Raw genomic sequence first — 15144 nt, forward strand, 5'->3', positions numbered from 1 at the left:
ACATTCCCGTCCTGCCGGCCCACCGGCGTTACCTGCGGTTCATGGTAGGCCACCCTGCTCCCCTTCGCCTTACCAGCGCCCCACGGGTGTTCACAAAGGTGATGGCGGTGGTCGCAGCTCATCTGCGCAGATTAGGGGTTTCAGTCTTCCCCTCAGATTAGGGGTTTCAGTCTTCCCCTATCTCGACGATTGGTTGTTGAAGGCGGGCTCACCCTAGACAGTCGTCTCCCACCTCCAAACTACGGCCGGCCTCCTGCACTCGCTGGGGTTCTCCATCAACGTGCCGAAGTCACACCTGTGCCCTTCTCAGAAGCTCCTTTTTTATCGGAGCGGTTCTGGACTCAGCGCAGTTTCGGGTTTATCCCCCCGAACAGCGGGTTCGGGATATTCAGGCTCTGATTCCGATCTTTCAGCCTTTATCCCGGGTCTCGGTCAGGTTGACACTGCGACTACTGGGACTGATGGCCTCCTGCATCCTTCTGGTGCATCACGCCAGGTGGCGGATGCGGGCTCTGCAGTGGGACCTGAAGTTTCAGTGGGGACAGCATCAGGGCAACCTGTCCATCCACGTCCTGATCTTGGACGGCACTGTGAGCCAGTTGCAGTGGGGCCTCGCGAACAACGATTTGGGTCAGCTGTAGATCTCTCTTCCTTCTCCAACCGGAGCACGTAGTGGTGACAGATGCGTCCCTCCTGGGATGGGGGGCCACATGGCAGAGAGGGAGATCAGAGGCCTCTGGTCTCCGGCGGAGTCCCAACTCCATATCAACCTTCTGGAGCTGCGGGCGATCCGTCTTGCACTGAAGGCATTCCTTCCCTCTGTCCGGGGAAGTGTAGTGCAGGTGTCAACGAACAACACCCCCGCCCTGTGGTACTGCAACAAACAGGGTGGGGTGGGGTCGTAGATCCTCTGTCAGGAGTCTCTGCACCTCTGGACATGGCTGGAACACCAGGGCGTCACCCTGGTGGTTCCAACACCTGGCAGGTTCTCTGAACGCCAGGGAGGACAAACTCAGCCGCAGGTGCATGATGCATCACGAATGGCGTCTGAACTCGGACGTGGCGCAAGGTCTCTTTCTGCAGTGGGGAGAGCCTTGGTTAGATCTATTCGCCACTGAGGAGAACGCGCAATGTCATCAGTTCTGCGCGTTGGAATTTCCAAGGCGGCACTCGGTCGGAGACGCTTTTCGTCGCAAGTGGAGCTGCGGTCTGTTGTATGCCTTTCCGCCAATACCACTTCTGCCCAGAGTGCTGAAGAAGATCAGGGGAGACCGGGCCCAAGTCACCCTTGTGGCCCCGGACTGGGCACGAGGTTACTGGTATCCCGAGCTACTCAAAATGTCAGTCGATTTCCAGATTCATCTGCCTCTTCAGGAGGACCTTCTGTCGCAGGAGCAGGGGACGGTCCTCCACCCAAACCTGTCCAGTCTCTACCTACATAACGTGGATATTGAGCAGCGACAGTTGAGGCCATTTGACTTGCCTCCTGAAGTCTTTGATGTGATTCTGGCAGCCTGGCGTCCCTCCACAAAATCGGTATACGCCTGCAGGTGGAACAAATTTGTGGCATGGTGCACAGCAAAGGCTGTGGATCCACTCCCTGCCCCCCCCTTTCAGAGGTTCTCCTCTTTCTTCTGTCTCTTGCCCGGCAGGGCTCTGCTCTTGGCACTATCAAGGGCTACCTCTTGGCCGTTTCAGCCTTCTTAAGGCTTCCTGATCACCCTTCTCTGTTCAAGTCCCCTGTTGTAAATAGATTCTTGAAAAGCATCACACACATGTTCCCTCCTGTTCCCTTCGTGATGCCTCAGTGGGACTTGAACCTTGTTCTAACTTTTCTGATGTGCGCTCCCTTTGAGCCACTTCATAACCGTCCTCTTCGTCTTCTGACTCTTAAAACTGCAGTTCGAGGCATGTGGGCTGCTAAATTCATATCTTGTGCATAGATCGCCGCCTAGTGTTGGGTCCGTATGATTGCACCTTGTTGTCCTGGAAGAGTCTTCGAAGTATCACGAGATAGGTGGCTCCTCCCCTGGACTACAGTGCGCATGGGCATGATCTCCATCCTCCGATTGTTTTTTTCCGCCATTGGGTTCGGATGTGTCACGTGACTCTCGTTCGGAACCTATAGGAAAAACTTGTTTTCTTCAGGCCAAAAGGCCTCTTTAAGCGTCGGTATTGTACTTCGTTCGGTTCTGAGTTAACTTATCCGGTTTCCCGGATACTTGAGCACGTGTGCTTCCAGCTTTTTAGGCCCGATCAAAGATTGACATCGACGATGGAATTCCAGGCCCCGTTTAAGCGTTGCCCAGTCTGTAACGCGAAGTACCCTCTCTCAGACGTGCACCCTGTGTGCAACAGATGTCTGTCTCCAGACCACGTTGAGGAGAGTTGCTTGGCCTGTTCGAAATTCAGGTCGGAAGAGGCGCTCGCTCTTCGACGTGAGGCGAGACTACCGGCGCGTAGAGCGTCGGATGTGGAGGATATCTTCGAGGCTGGGGACGACGAGGGCGTCCAAGAGGAGGAACCGGAGCACTTCTCCGACCCGGCCTCCTGTCAAGAATCTTACTACGGAGAAGAGGTAGACGATGTGAACATCGAAGAAGATTAGGTCGTCGAGGTAAGAGACGACGGTATGGCCATTGGAGCCGCAGAGGGCGGCTCCAGCGATGAGCAAGACCCAACCGAAGCCTCGGGGGTCGAAAGTGACACTGTCTTGTCAAAGGCTCAGGTCGAAGCATCGCCGGAAGGCCTTAGCCAAGATCTTTATACTCATTCTACAGCCCCGCAACATGGCCCGGCTAAGAATATTTCAGAGCCTTCGGTGGGTACCCCTTCGAAAACAAAACTGACTAAAGACAAACCGAAACTGGTCAAACCAGTATTCGTTTCGCAGAGCCTCGTTCCATCGGATCCTAAGACGGCTCGAAGTGTCATTGACCCTTCGGGGTCCCAAAAGGGTGCCAACCCGAAGATCAGTACGTCCAAGAGGGTGCCAAAGGCCAAACGAGACGGAGCGACGTCATCGAAGGCTGCCCCCGGGGGATTGGACACTGAAGACGGACTTGAGTCGCAGCCGCCCCTCAGTCCGAATGCATACAAGTTGATGCTGGTGAAGGTTCTCAAAGAGCAGAACAAAATGGCCGCGTTGAAACGTGACGCATCATGCCGTGGCCATTTTGGGAGTCACAGGGCAACAACTGGCTCGAAGTTGATGATGGCCGCGACAACAGTCAAACAGCCATCGGGCCTCCACCTATAATCTTTGGACTGCCTCCGACCGCAAGACCTAAGACGTCTAAGCCGGCACAGGGCACCGACCCTGAGAAAATGATGTCAAAACTTAAGGGGACGAACGCCACGCCTGAAGGCGTCGGTTCTAATCAACCTTCTTATGAAAGCTCAAAGAAGTTGTACATTGACTCTGCAACCGGGAGACTCACCCTTTTCAAACGGAAGATCTTGCCGGAGAAGCCAATGGAATCATATCAAATTCCACTTAAAAGGAAAAGAGACTTTGCTTCCTCGCCAGTGCTTTTCGAGTCCGTCAGGCCTTATGGGCAAGCCTTTACACATTCCCCCACACGCACAGATGATGTTGGGGGGGATGACCAAAATGACGAGCAATTCAACTATCCTGATGCCTCTAATCAGGATGACTCGCAGGATGTGCCCGACGATCAAGGCACGGCGGACACCCAGTGTTATCAAGTAAAGGCAGCACCCACAGAGGATACTGCGGCGTTCAACGCTCTAATTGAAAGGGCAGCGTTGAACCACGATGTGGTCATGCATGCAGACCCAGTTGAGGAGGACTTTCTGTTTGATACCTTCTCTACGTCGGACAGATCAGTGAAGACTCTGCCGATGCTAAAGGGTGTCCTTAAGCACGCCAATGACATTTTCAAGGACACAACCAGAGCAAGGGTGGTGAACCCACGTATTGAAAAGAAATACAGGCCTGCTCCTGTGGACCCTACGTATATAAGGGGTCATTTGCCATTGGACTCTTTGGTGGTCTCCAATGCCCGGAAGAGGGCGAACTCACAAACAAGTGGTGATGCTCCTCCCCCAGACAAAGAATCTAAAGTATTAGAAGCCTCTGGGAAGCGGGTTGCTGCGCAGGCAGCGAATATTTGGAGAATAGCCAATACACAGGCTCTACTGGCTAGATACGATAGGGCTCACTATGATACACTAGAGCAATTGTTGCAACACTTGCCTGATGAATATAAAGAGGGGGCGGAAATGTTGATTCAGGAAGGGAAACTGATATCAAACGCTTCTATCAAGTGTGCACTAGATTCAGCAGACACTGCAGCCAGGGCCATTAACACTAGTGTGATGTTGAGGCAGGCATGGTTACGAATTTCAGGATTTAAGCCAGAAATACAAACGAGTTTGCTCAATCACCCCGTTAACCCAGATTTCTTGTTTGGGCATGACGTTGACACAATTCTTGAAAAGATCAAGAAGGACACCGAGACGGCTAAGTCTATGGGGGCCTTGCAGTCTCAACAGTTCAGAGGGGGTTCTTTTCGTCGCTCTGGTAGCAGAGGGCCGTCAAGAGGGCAAACATCTCAGCAAACACAATACAGTAAAGGTGGTGCACAGAACACCTTTTAACAAAAACAATAGAGGTGGTTACCGTGGTAACAGCACCAAAGGCAGGGGACGTGGAAATAATAACACCAGGTCCTCAGCAAATACCAAACAGTGACGTCTTGTCACTGCCCCCGGACCATATAACACCAGTCGGGGGACGACTCCAGCAGTTCCTGCCAGTCTGGGAAGGCATTACCACAGACAGGTGGGTGAGACAACTTATCCAGTACGGGTATTGTTTAGAACTGACATCCACTCCACCCGACATACCCCCAAGACACCATCCTATGTCCGCAGAGCACATACACTTATTACAGCAAGAAGTGGCCAGCATGCTGCAAAAAGGGCCATAGAACTGGTGCCTCTAGAGGAGCACGGAACAGGGGTGTACTCTCTCTATTTCTTAGTCCCGAAGGAGGACGGGTCTCTCAGACCCATTCTGTATCGGAGACCCTTGAACCTATACATCCTTTCAGAACATTTCCACATGCTGACTCTGCAGCAGGTCCTGCCATTGCTCAGTCAGGGGGATTTTCTGGCAACTCTGGATCTGAAGGATGCATATTTCCATATACCCATACATCAGGCACACAGGAAATACCTCAGGTTCACTATACAGAACAAGCATTACCAGTTCAGGGTACTACCCTTTGAAGTGACCACTGCTCCCAGAGTGTTCACCAAGTGCTTGGCGACAGTGGCGGCACACCTTCGGAGACAACACATTCATGTCTACCCTTACCTGGACGACTGGCTTGTGCAAGCAAAGTCGGCCCAGCAGTGCGCCAGCCACATGTCCTGCACAATTCATCTTCTGCACAGTTTGGGATTTTCTCTGAATTATCCCAAGTCGCATCTTCAACCCGCTCAAGTACAGCAGTACCTGGGAGCGACGTTGGACACTGGGACAGCTACAGCCCAGCCAAACTCAGTGCGAATCGACAGCATGCAACTGCTGATTCGCAAATTCTGACCACAACACTCACTACAGGCGCGAGTGTTTCTGCAGTTGATAGGCATGATGGCCTCCTGCATATTCATAGTTCCGCACGCGAGACTGCACATGCGTCCGCTTCAAGAGTGTTTAGCACGACAGTGGAATCAGGCTCAAGGACAATTGAAAGACCTAGTGTTAGTGACCGGTCGTGCGTACAACTCTCTGCATTGGTAGAATCCACGAAACCTTTGCAGGGGACGACCGTTCCAAGAGCCTGTACCACAAATAGTGCTCACGACAGGCTCATCCCTCCTGGGGTGGGGGGGCATCTCCTTCATTACACAGTGCCGGGACTATGGTCGGATCAACAGAAGAAGATGCACATCAATCTGCTGGAATTGATGGCAATCTTCATGGCGATGAAGGCTTTCAAGATGCATCTGTGCAACAAGGTCGTGTTGATCCGGACGGACAACATGACGGCCATGTATTACATTCAGAAGCAGGGAGGCACTCGCTCTCCACAGTTGTCACACTTGGCACAGAGCATGTGGAAGTGGGCCATTCAGAGGAACATTTTCCTCATGGCGGAGCACCTCCCAGGCCAGGACAACCAGATGGCGGATCTGCTCAGCAGGCACAGCCATCAGGTGCACGAGTGGGAGATTCATCCTTCGGTGCTGCAACCGTACTTCCAGCAGTGGGGACATCCAGAAATCGACCTGTTCGCCACAAACGAGAACTCAAAATACCCAAACTTCGCCGCCAGGTTCCCACATCCGCGGTCTCCGGGCAATGCGATATGGATGAACTGGTCAGGCAGATTTGCGTACGCTTTTCCGCCGGCCCCGCTCATACCTCTGGTGGCACGGAAACTCAGACAGCACTCGATGACTCTCATCCTGGTTGCTCCAACGTGGGTGAGGCAAGCATGGTACACCACGTTCCTAGAACTTTCCGTGGTGCCTCATCAAAGACTGCGTCTTACACCCAGTCTTCTCACTCAGAGCCATGGCGAAGTTCAGCACCCAGATCCGCAACAGTTAAACCTTGCGATATGGCTCCTGAAGTCATAGAATTTGGGTATCTGAATCTGCCTCCTGATTGTATGAACATCATTAAGAAGGCACAATGGCCTACCACTAGGGCCTACTATGCTGCCAAATGGAAACGTTTTGTCATTTACTGTTCCAACCATGACACAAACCCGCTAGACGCATCAACACAGAACATTATTTGTTACCTGTTACATTTATACAAATGCAATCTGGCATACAGTTCTATACGTATACATTTGGCGGCAATAGCGGCTTACTTACAGAACAGGCAATACCTTTCACTGTTCAGAGTGCCAGCCATAAAGGCTTTTATGGAGGGACTCAAAGGAGTCATTCCACCCAGAAGACCACCTTCCCCGGTCTGGAATCTTAATATAGTTTTGACCAGACTGATGGGACCTCCTTTCGAACCTCTCCACTCTTGTGAGATACAGTTCCTAACTTGGAAGGTTGCCTTCTTAGTAGCGATCACCTCGCTGAGACGGGTTAGTGAGCTGCAAGCCCTGACCATTCAAGAACCTTTTATACAGGTTCACGCAAATAGGGTGGTACTACGCACTAACCCTAAATTCATGCCCAAGGTAGTTTCTCAGTTCCACATCAATCAAACTGTTGAACTGCCAGTTTTCTTCCTTAATCCAGACTCAGTGGCAGAAAGATCACTGCACACATTAGATGTCAAAAGAGCTCTCCTGTACTATATAGACAGGACGAAGGATTTCAGGAAGACTAAACAACTCTTTGTTGCTTTTTCACCACAGCACAAGGGCAAACCCATTTCCAAATCAGGTATAGCCAGATGGATTGTTAAGTGTATTCAGATTTGTTATCAGAAGGCTAAACGCACACTAACAGTCCCCCCAAGAGCGCATTCAACACACAAGCTAGGGGCATCCATGGCTTTCCTGGGTAACATTCCATTAGAGGACATATGTAGAGCAGCCACATGGAATAACATACATACATTCACCAAACACTACTGTGTAGATGTACATTCCAAGCAGCAAGCTGCTGTAGGACAGGCTGTTCTAAAGTCCCTCTTTCAGGCTGCTGCAGCTGGCTCGGGCAACCACCGCTAAGGGAGAAACTGCTATTTATTCTATGCACAAGATATGAATTTAGCGGCCCACATGCCTCGAACGGAATATGCTACTTACCAGTATGCATCTGTTCATGGCATGTAGGGCCGCTAACATTCATATCGCTCGCCCATCCTCCCCGGTGCCTGTCGCAGCTGTAGCAGTCAGAATTATTTGTAAGCATGGTCATCAAGTATTGTATTGGACTCCATCTCTGCCACAAAGGCGAAAAACAATCTGAGGATGGAGATCATGCCCATGCGCACTGTAGTCCAGGGGAGGAGCCACCTATCTCGTGATACTTCGAAGACTCTTCCAGGACAACAAGGTGCAATCATCCGGACCCAACACTAGGCGGCGATCTATGCACAAGACATGAATGTTAGCGGCCCTACATGCCAAGAACAGATGCATACTGGTAAGTAGCATATTCCTTCCTGGTTGCCATCTCCTCTGCCAGGAGAGTGAGTGAGCTCCAGGCTCTATCTTCAAAACCTCCTTTCCTCTCTGTCCATCCGGACAAAGTTGTTCTGAGGACTCCTGCCCAAGGTAGTCACAGCCTTTCACATCGGGCTGTCCATCACCTTGCCCACCTTATTTCCACCTCCGCATCCTTCGAAGGAGGAAGAGAGGCTCCACCGTCTGGACCCAAAACGTGCGCTCTCCTTCTATCTAGATCGCACACGCTAGTTCCGGGTGGATGACCAGCTCTTTGTTGGTTACGTGGACGCTAAGAAGGGACGGGCGGTGCACAAGCAGACCATCTCTCAGTGGGTCGTCTTGTGCATCAAGTTTTGCTACTCTTGGTGAAAAAGGTGTCTCCTGTTGGGCTGCGTGCCTATTCCACTCGGGCCACAGCGGCTACTACTGCCCTGGGTCGGGGAGTCCCCTTGCAGGCCGTCTGCCAGGCAGCTATGTGGGCCTCGCAGCAAACGTTTGCTAGGCACTACTGCCTGGACAGCCAATTCCGGAGAGATGGCTTTTTCGGCCGTTCTGTTCTCCAGGACTTTCTGGTGTGATATTGGTTCGCAGACCCACCACTGGTGTTGGTATTGCTGGGGTATCTATTCTAAAGTAAGGAATCTAACACTAACATGTTTCTTTCAGATGCATAAGTTACTTACCTTCGGTAACGATATATATGTAAGAAACATTAGTATTAGATTCCTTACCGCCCCACCCGTCCTCCCCATTCTACAAACCGACATCTAGGGTTAAGGACATCCCTTTCAGGGCCCTAGTTTCTTGGCACCAGTGTCTGTTTCTATCATGGCTCTGCATTACTGGCACGGAAAGCTATGTACAGAACTGATGTCTGCGCGCGAGGGCGGCGTTTAAGTACTCCGACATCATCCCGGCGATCGCGCCGCCGCTGCCGACAGACGTGGAGCCGCAGACGACGCCTAGCGACGCGCAGGGGTGCTGCTGACAAAAACTTTCCGGATCCAGTCTGACGCCTGGGGATAGAAGACGCCAGTGAAGTAGTGTGGCTCACTGGTTAGAGGCGGCAGACCCGAGAGCAGAGGACGGCCCGGGACCAGGGTTCGATTCCCGGCGCGGCAGGTTTCTGGACCAGGGTCAGCGGACTCGATAATTCTCTCGCCTCGGTGCCCACTCTGATCAGCGATCACACTCGGCAACTCTGGGCATTAGCTTGCCTCATCTTCACTAACGGCCCCACCAGACCGCCGGGGATGCCTGGTCTCACCCTGGAGATACCCATTAAGGGACCATCTCTCAGGGAAGCCAGGAAGGGTTTCACAGCGGTCGAAGCGCCTTGGGACCCTACGGGTAAGTAGTGCGCTATATAAATGCCTATACATTACATTACATTACATATTCCAAGGTAAGGAATCTAACACGAACTAATGTTTCTTATCGTTAACTTATGCTTCAAAACTCAAGTGCTAAATGGCCACTCAATCCAGTCTCCTCACACACTTATGGAATTAGAAGCTCATACAAGTACAATCCGGGTATAATTCATGCCCAAATTAAGACTGTAAAAAGTGTGACTTATCTGCAGCTATGAGCAGCAAAAAAGAAGGAAAATGGCTGCCTCAGAGGGAACTAAGTAGCCTTTAGGACACTTATAGATTCCTATTCTAAGTTCTTTACATTGTTTTGTAGTTGCAGCTGTGAGTTGGCATTTAAAGAGATGTACATAATATTGGCCTCTGAGCCTTGCCATAAAATACCAGTTGAGGAGCATACACCTGGCGCGAGTAACAGATCACTTGATTTGAAGGGAAAAGACTCTGGATTCTTTTTGATATATTAATTTGTCTTTAAAGCAAATTTTTGTTCATCACACTTTTCTTGGTATTTAGAGATGCAAACAAACAAAAAAGCAATGCTTTTGGTCCCTGGTCGAAGCTGAGATTGAAACTCAAATCTGAGGATTCACAATCCTTAACATCTTCTACCAGGACCTAGTTATTTGCTAAACAAAAATCGCACTTGAGCTAATACAAGGCCATCTTGAGGTCCTGTTTGCTTCCTTAATTTGTTTGAGTTCTTTGTGAGCCAGCACTATCCCCCTAGTCGTTATTGTAAGTGGGTGCACACCGTGGCAGCTGCTCATTAATGAACATGAGGGAATGTTCTGGGTATCACTAAGGCATCACCTCCGGGCCCTGCATGGGTGGGAAATGAAGAAACATAAGAATTGAAAGATAAATAAGAACTATGAAGTTAGTCAAAGTGGTACATTAGCGAGTTGAGGCTTTGAAGCATAACATGAGTAGAGAGTGGACTTTCTGTTCTTTCTTGCTGTTTATAGCCCACTGTAGCACTTCTGCTAAATATATACCAGTCTATAAAGTGCATTGAGATGAGCCCTGGATTTAGAAGCTTTGTTCATGTAGTTTTAATAGTGTGGTGCTTTCATATGCTCGTGTCTCTGATTTTTCCCCCCTGTGCTGCATGGCTGAGTGCTTTGTTTATATATACACGTATGGTTGATATGTAATAATACAAAAAAGAACATGAAACCTAAAATGTAGCACAGCTTTTAAGTTACCATTGAATGTCAGTGTTCGGTGTTAATTTAGACCCCACTGATTAAAATTTTGCTGAAAGTAGATCTGCAGTGTTTTTATAAAAAAAAAGTATTCCTGCAGTTCTCTCCGAGTTCACTGAGATAGAACCATCTTTGTATTTCCTTTTTCTGAAAATACAGTCATGGCAAATTATTTGGCAGGATACTTGAGTCTCCCCATAATTTGAGAATCCACCTTTATAGCCTTGTCCAATATTTTGGTAGCCTGCTTAAATAACCTTGGCAAAAATTCCTAAATCGAATAGAGTTGAAATTCATGCTATCTGCATTGAAGAAAGTACATCTGAGACACGTTGCTGGCCCCTCTTTTTGCCATTGCTTAGCTTGGCGGGTATGTTTGGGCTTATGCTGTGTGACGTCATGTTCGTCTTCTATAATAGTATTGTACTTTCATTACTAATAAACCTCTTCAATAAGGATTGTGCTTTTTTATTAGCAAAAGCGGAAGCTTCGCATTTTTATCTCCAATACCTTCAACCCAGCCAAATCTGATGTGGAGGATGGCGAAGGGACTGTGGCATCGTGGGAGCTGCGCGTCGAGGGAAGACTCTTGGAGGATGTGAGTTGTGAGCTTTGGTTTCTGGCAGGATATAGTGATGGATAGGGGATGATAGTAAAGTTCAAGTAGCTGGAATTAGAATGTTCTTGGCTTTTAGCTGTAAGTGAAGTAAGCAGTAAGAGGTTGTCTCTGGAAAAGTGTGTGTATTGCTAATTTGGGGAACCAAGACCAACTTAGTTATTTCAAAGTATGTGACTCAAGTCTTATTAATGCTTCATATATTCCTGTTTTTACCATACTTGCCATTCCTGAGAAATTTGACAACGTAACTAACCCACCATAGGAGAGCACACATCTCTGGGGAGATCTTTTTGGCAGCCAAGTCTGTGGATGTAGAACTACATGTTTTAAGCTCTGCTGGGTTTAATGCCTCTAAAACTGTTTAACCTAAGTCTGCATCTTGCAAGTTCAAAACTGTATAGCTATCTGCATCTTACAAGTTGTTAGCTATAATAGACTGTGCATATTACTGTCAAATAAATAGCCCTTATGAAATTCTTCTCTTAAAGGCTGCAGTCCTAGGGGGGTGGTTAGGTGCTCTGCAGTATTTGGCGGAATTTTTTTTTTTTTTCACCACTGGTATGCCCTGGCCTTGCATGCCATTGCATTCCAGTTAGATATCCATGTCACTTCATTTGTAAACTTTACTCTACAGTGGTAGTGATGGTAAGCAGTTGAGGCTTGTACTAGGAGGCGTTGGAGTACTGTTTCCCAAGCTGTAGGTCGCAAGCTGACTTCAGGTGGGTCGCGAAAGCCCTGATCTATATGCAAGTAATATTTAAAATGATTAACCCCATTAGTTCAGCACATTTGCACTGGTGCACAATGTCCTTAAATCCAGTTTTAAAACAAACCCTTTAATTTATTCTCAAGTACTACTCCGGTTAACCTTCCAGCATTTGTTGTTGAAGTTGTTTTTTTACTCCCTAAAGCTATTTCAACAGAGATGTTGTGCTCACTATATGTGATCATACACAGCCATGCCACTTTTATATGACTTTCACGCCATAAATTAAAAAAATAAGGATGTGGCTAGAGTTCTGACTTTGGATCCCAGGAACTGGTTTGAGTCCCAGAGTTCCCTCAACATCCTTTGATTCTGAACAAATCATTTACTCTCCTGTTCTTCTAATAACATGATTCTGGCCATGTTTAATGTAATCTGGTCCTCCTGTAACATGCTCCAATGTTCTCGAACAGAGTTTGCTCCCAAATTCACCACTGGTCCTCATTTCAACACAGAAATAGAACCGAGGCCTTGCCCCATACTCTGCAATTTAGGATATCTGGAAAAATCTACACTCTATGGACCATTTAGCCTAAAGAAAACCATTTGCATCTTACACACTAATCTCCAAGGTGCATCTTTCATTTAGGGCCTTATATTTATATATGACTAATGTTCTTGGAAGCACTTAGAAAGACTGTCAAGTGAATGAGCAATGTTGATTTCTGTATACCTTCTGTGATGCAATTGTCTTTATTTTTCTGTGCAGTCTGCTTTGTCCAAATACGATGCAACAAAACAGAAAAGGAAATTCTCATCGTTCTTTAAATCTCTAGTTATCGAGCTGGACAAGGATCTGTATGGGCCAGACAACCATCTTGTGGAGGTAGGCAGCTAAGGACCATCCTCTGGGACAGAATGGGTACATTGAGAGTGTGCTGCCGTTTGTAATGAGTGGATAAGCATTAATGTTGTACTGCATTTTCAAAGCTCTCCTACACCAAACAAGATTGGCGAGACGACCGATGTCCAGATTTTCAGTTTCTCTTTTGTTTGCTACTGTTCCTTTACCTGCCTGATGCCCTAAGGTTAGTGTATCTTGTTTTTCAGTGGCATAGGACTGCCACCACCCAAGAGACAGACGGCTTCCAGGTGAAACGGCCAGGTGACGTCAATGTGCGATGTACCGTGCTTCTAATGCTGGACTATCAGGTAGGTTGGCAGATTGCTAAGATATACTAAATCCTATAGAAGCTGCTCTGTCTGACCCGGAACTCTATGCAAGAAGGGAAAAAAATAGATGATGGCATCCTTCTGTATAAATGCCTCATTATTCAACTATAAATTTGGCTCCACACAATGCCAAAACATGTTCACAAAACTGATGATAAAATTGATTGCAGGGTAGCATTGGCCACAAGTTCCATAGATTCACAATGTCTAGTATTTCTTTACTGTCCGTTTCTTTGCAGCCTCCACAGTTCAAGCTGGACCCACGCCTTGCTCGCCTCCTGGGGATCCATACCCAGACTCGCCCTGTAATTATCCAAGCTCTCTGGCAGTACATCAAAACCCACAAGCTTCAGGACCCCCACGAGAGGGAGTTCGTGATCTGTGACAAGTACCTGCAGCAGGTTAGGATTCCTTGGACTCAGTAGGCATGCCTCAGTTTGGTGCTTACCCTTTTGGATTTTACACTTCTTCTCCTGTCTCTTATCTGACTAGCTATTTTAGTAAACCTTTTTTTCCTACATAGCTTAAGCTTTTGTTCATTCTTGTCACTTGCTTAGTTCAAGGCAAGCCATCAGTCTACCTATGATTTCCGTGCTGTTCTCTGATGATGCCTTTTCTGATTTGTAAGTTTTCCATTTCCATCTCTTGCAGATCTTTGAATCTCAGCGAATGAAATTCTCTGAGATTCCTCAGCGCCTGCATGCGTTGCTGATGCCTCCGGAGCCGATTATCATAAATCATGTAATCAGGTGGGACCAGTATATACATACATACCACACCCCGCATGGCAGACTGGGTTGGGCAGACAGTTGGATGTCTTTGGGCAAAACCTGTCCTGTGTTTAATCATAGAATTGAATCCTTCGGTGGGTTGCCCACACTTCATGGGTGGATTGCTGTACTATGAACCTTCAGCAATTTCCTGTGTTAGCTGTGGTAGTAAAGAACTTTCTCTTCCATCTGTGTAGCCATTTCTCTTGGCTGTGTTATGTACGTGTTCTGCACAGCTGTAACTCTACTTGAGTCCTGTTGAGCAGAGCATCAGCAATGTGGATGGAGCAAGAGAAAAAAAGATTTGTTTTTTTAATGAAGGGTCAAGTGAAATTTCAGAGACTCAGCCATAGACCCAGCTCCTCCATTGCACATCATTTGCGACATGCAGCACCCTCTGCTATTGCATTGGTAGGAACCCAAATCCTGACCTACAGCACACCGAACTATTCTCTTCCCAGAGACCTACCTACACATCCCTTTTCTGGTTGTGCAATAACTCGTCTTCTATATTCTGTTTCCCAGCGTTGACCCAAATGACCAGAAGAAAACTGCCTGCTATGACATCGATGTGGAAGTGGATGACACGCTGAAGACGCAGATGAATTCTTTCCTTCTCTCTACGGCCAGCCAGCAGGAAATCGCAGCTTTAGATAATAAGGTAATGCGCCCTTCCACTTTCTCCGCGCCTTTGTTGTTGCCTCTCGCACCTTTAATCCTTGGAAGCCTATGTAGAATAATTTTGTTTTCCCTTTTGTGGCTGATGTTTAAACAGTATGTTCGAGGCATATGAGCTGCAGATTCTACACTTTGCATTAGATCGCCACCTGGTGTTGGGCTCGGATGATTGCATGTTGGTATCTGTAGGAGAGTAGGGTCTGCAATCCTATGGTCACCCCCGATTTTTGATTTTTGCTTCGCTGGTTTACGACTTTCCCTGGCTGTGGGCCTGCTAATCAGACCCACAGCCTAGCTGTTCTCTCTCTAAATTGACAAGCATGTACCTTAGGTGCATTTACCAATTGGTACTGGGCCACCTTATCAGTCCCTGTACAGCATACCTTAGGTATCCAGGGCATAGGTGTACCCAGGGCCTACCAGGGGCTGCAGCATGTATT

At 48.2% G+C, this 15144-nt stretch overlaps 1 protein-coding gene across 1 annotated transcript in view; it reads left to right on the forward strand.

Moving 5' to 3' along the window:
• Positions 1-15144, forward strand: part of SMARCD1 (SWI/SNF related BAF chromatin remodeling complex subunit D1) — a 149656-nt gene that overhangs the window by 76159 nt on the left and 58353 nt on the right. The window contains exons 5-10 of the mRNA XM_086959350.1: positions 11174-11296; positions 12793-12909; positions 13134-13235; positions 13496-13657; positions 13908-14005; positions 14552-14687. Coding sequence (XP_086815476.1) covers positions 11174-11296; positions 12793-12909; positions 13134-13235; positions 13496-13657; positions 13908-14005; positions 14552-14687 — 738 coding nt within the window. The remainder of the gene's footprint in view (positions 1-11173; positions 11297-12792; positions 12910-13133; positions 13236-13495; positions 13658-13907; positions 14006-14551; positions 14688-15144) is intronic.

The sequence above is a fragment of the Lissotriton vulgaris genome, chromosome 1_1 (genome assembly GCF_964263255.1).
Source record: "Lissotriton vulgaris chromosome 1_1, aLisVul1.2, whole genome shotgun sequence".
In the NCBI taxonomy this organism is placed as follows: domain Eukaryota; kingdom Metazoa; phylum Chordata; class Amphibia; order Caudata; family Salamandridae; genus Lissotriton; species Lissotriton vulgaris.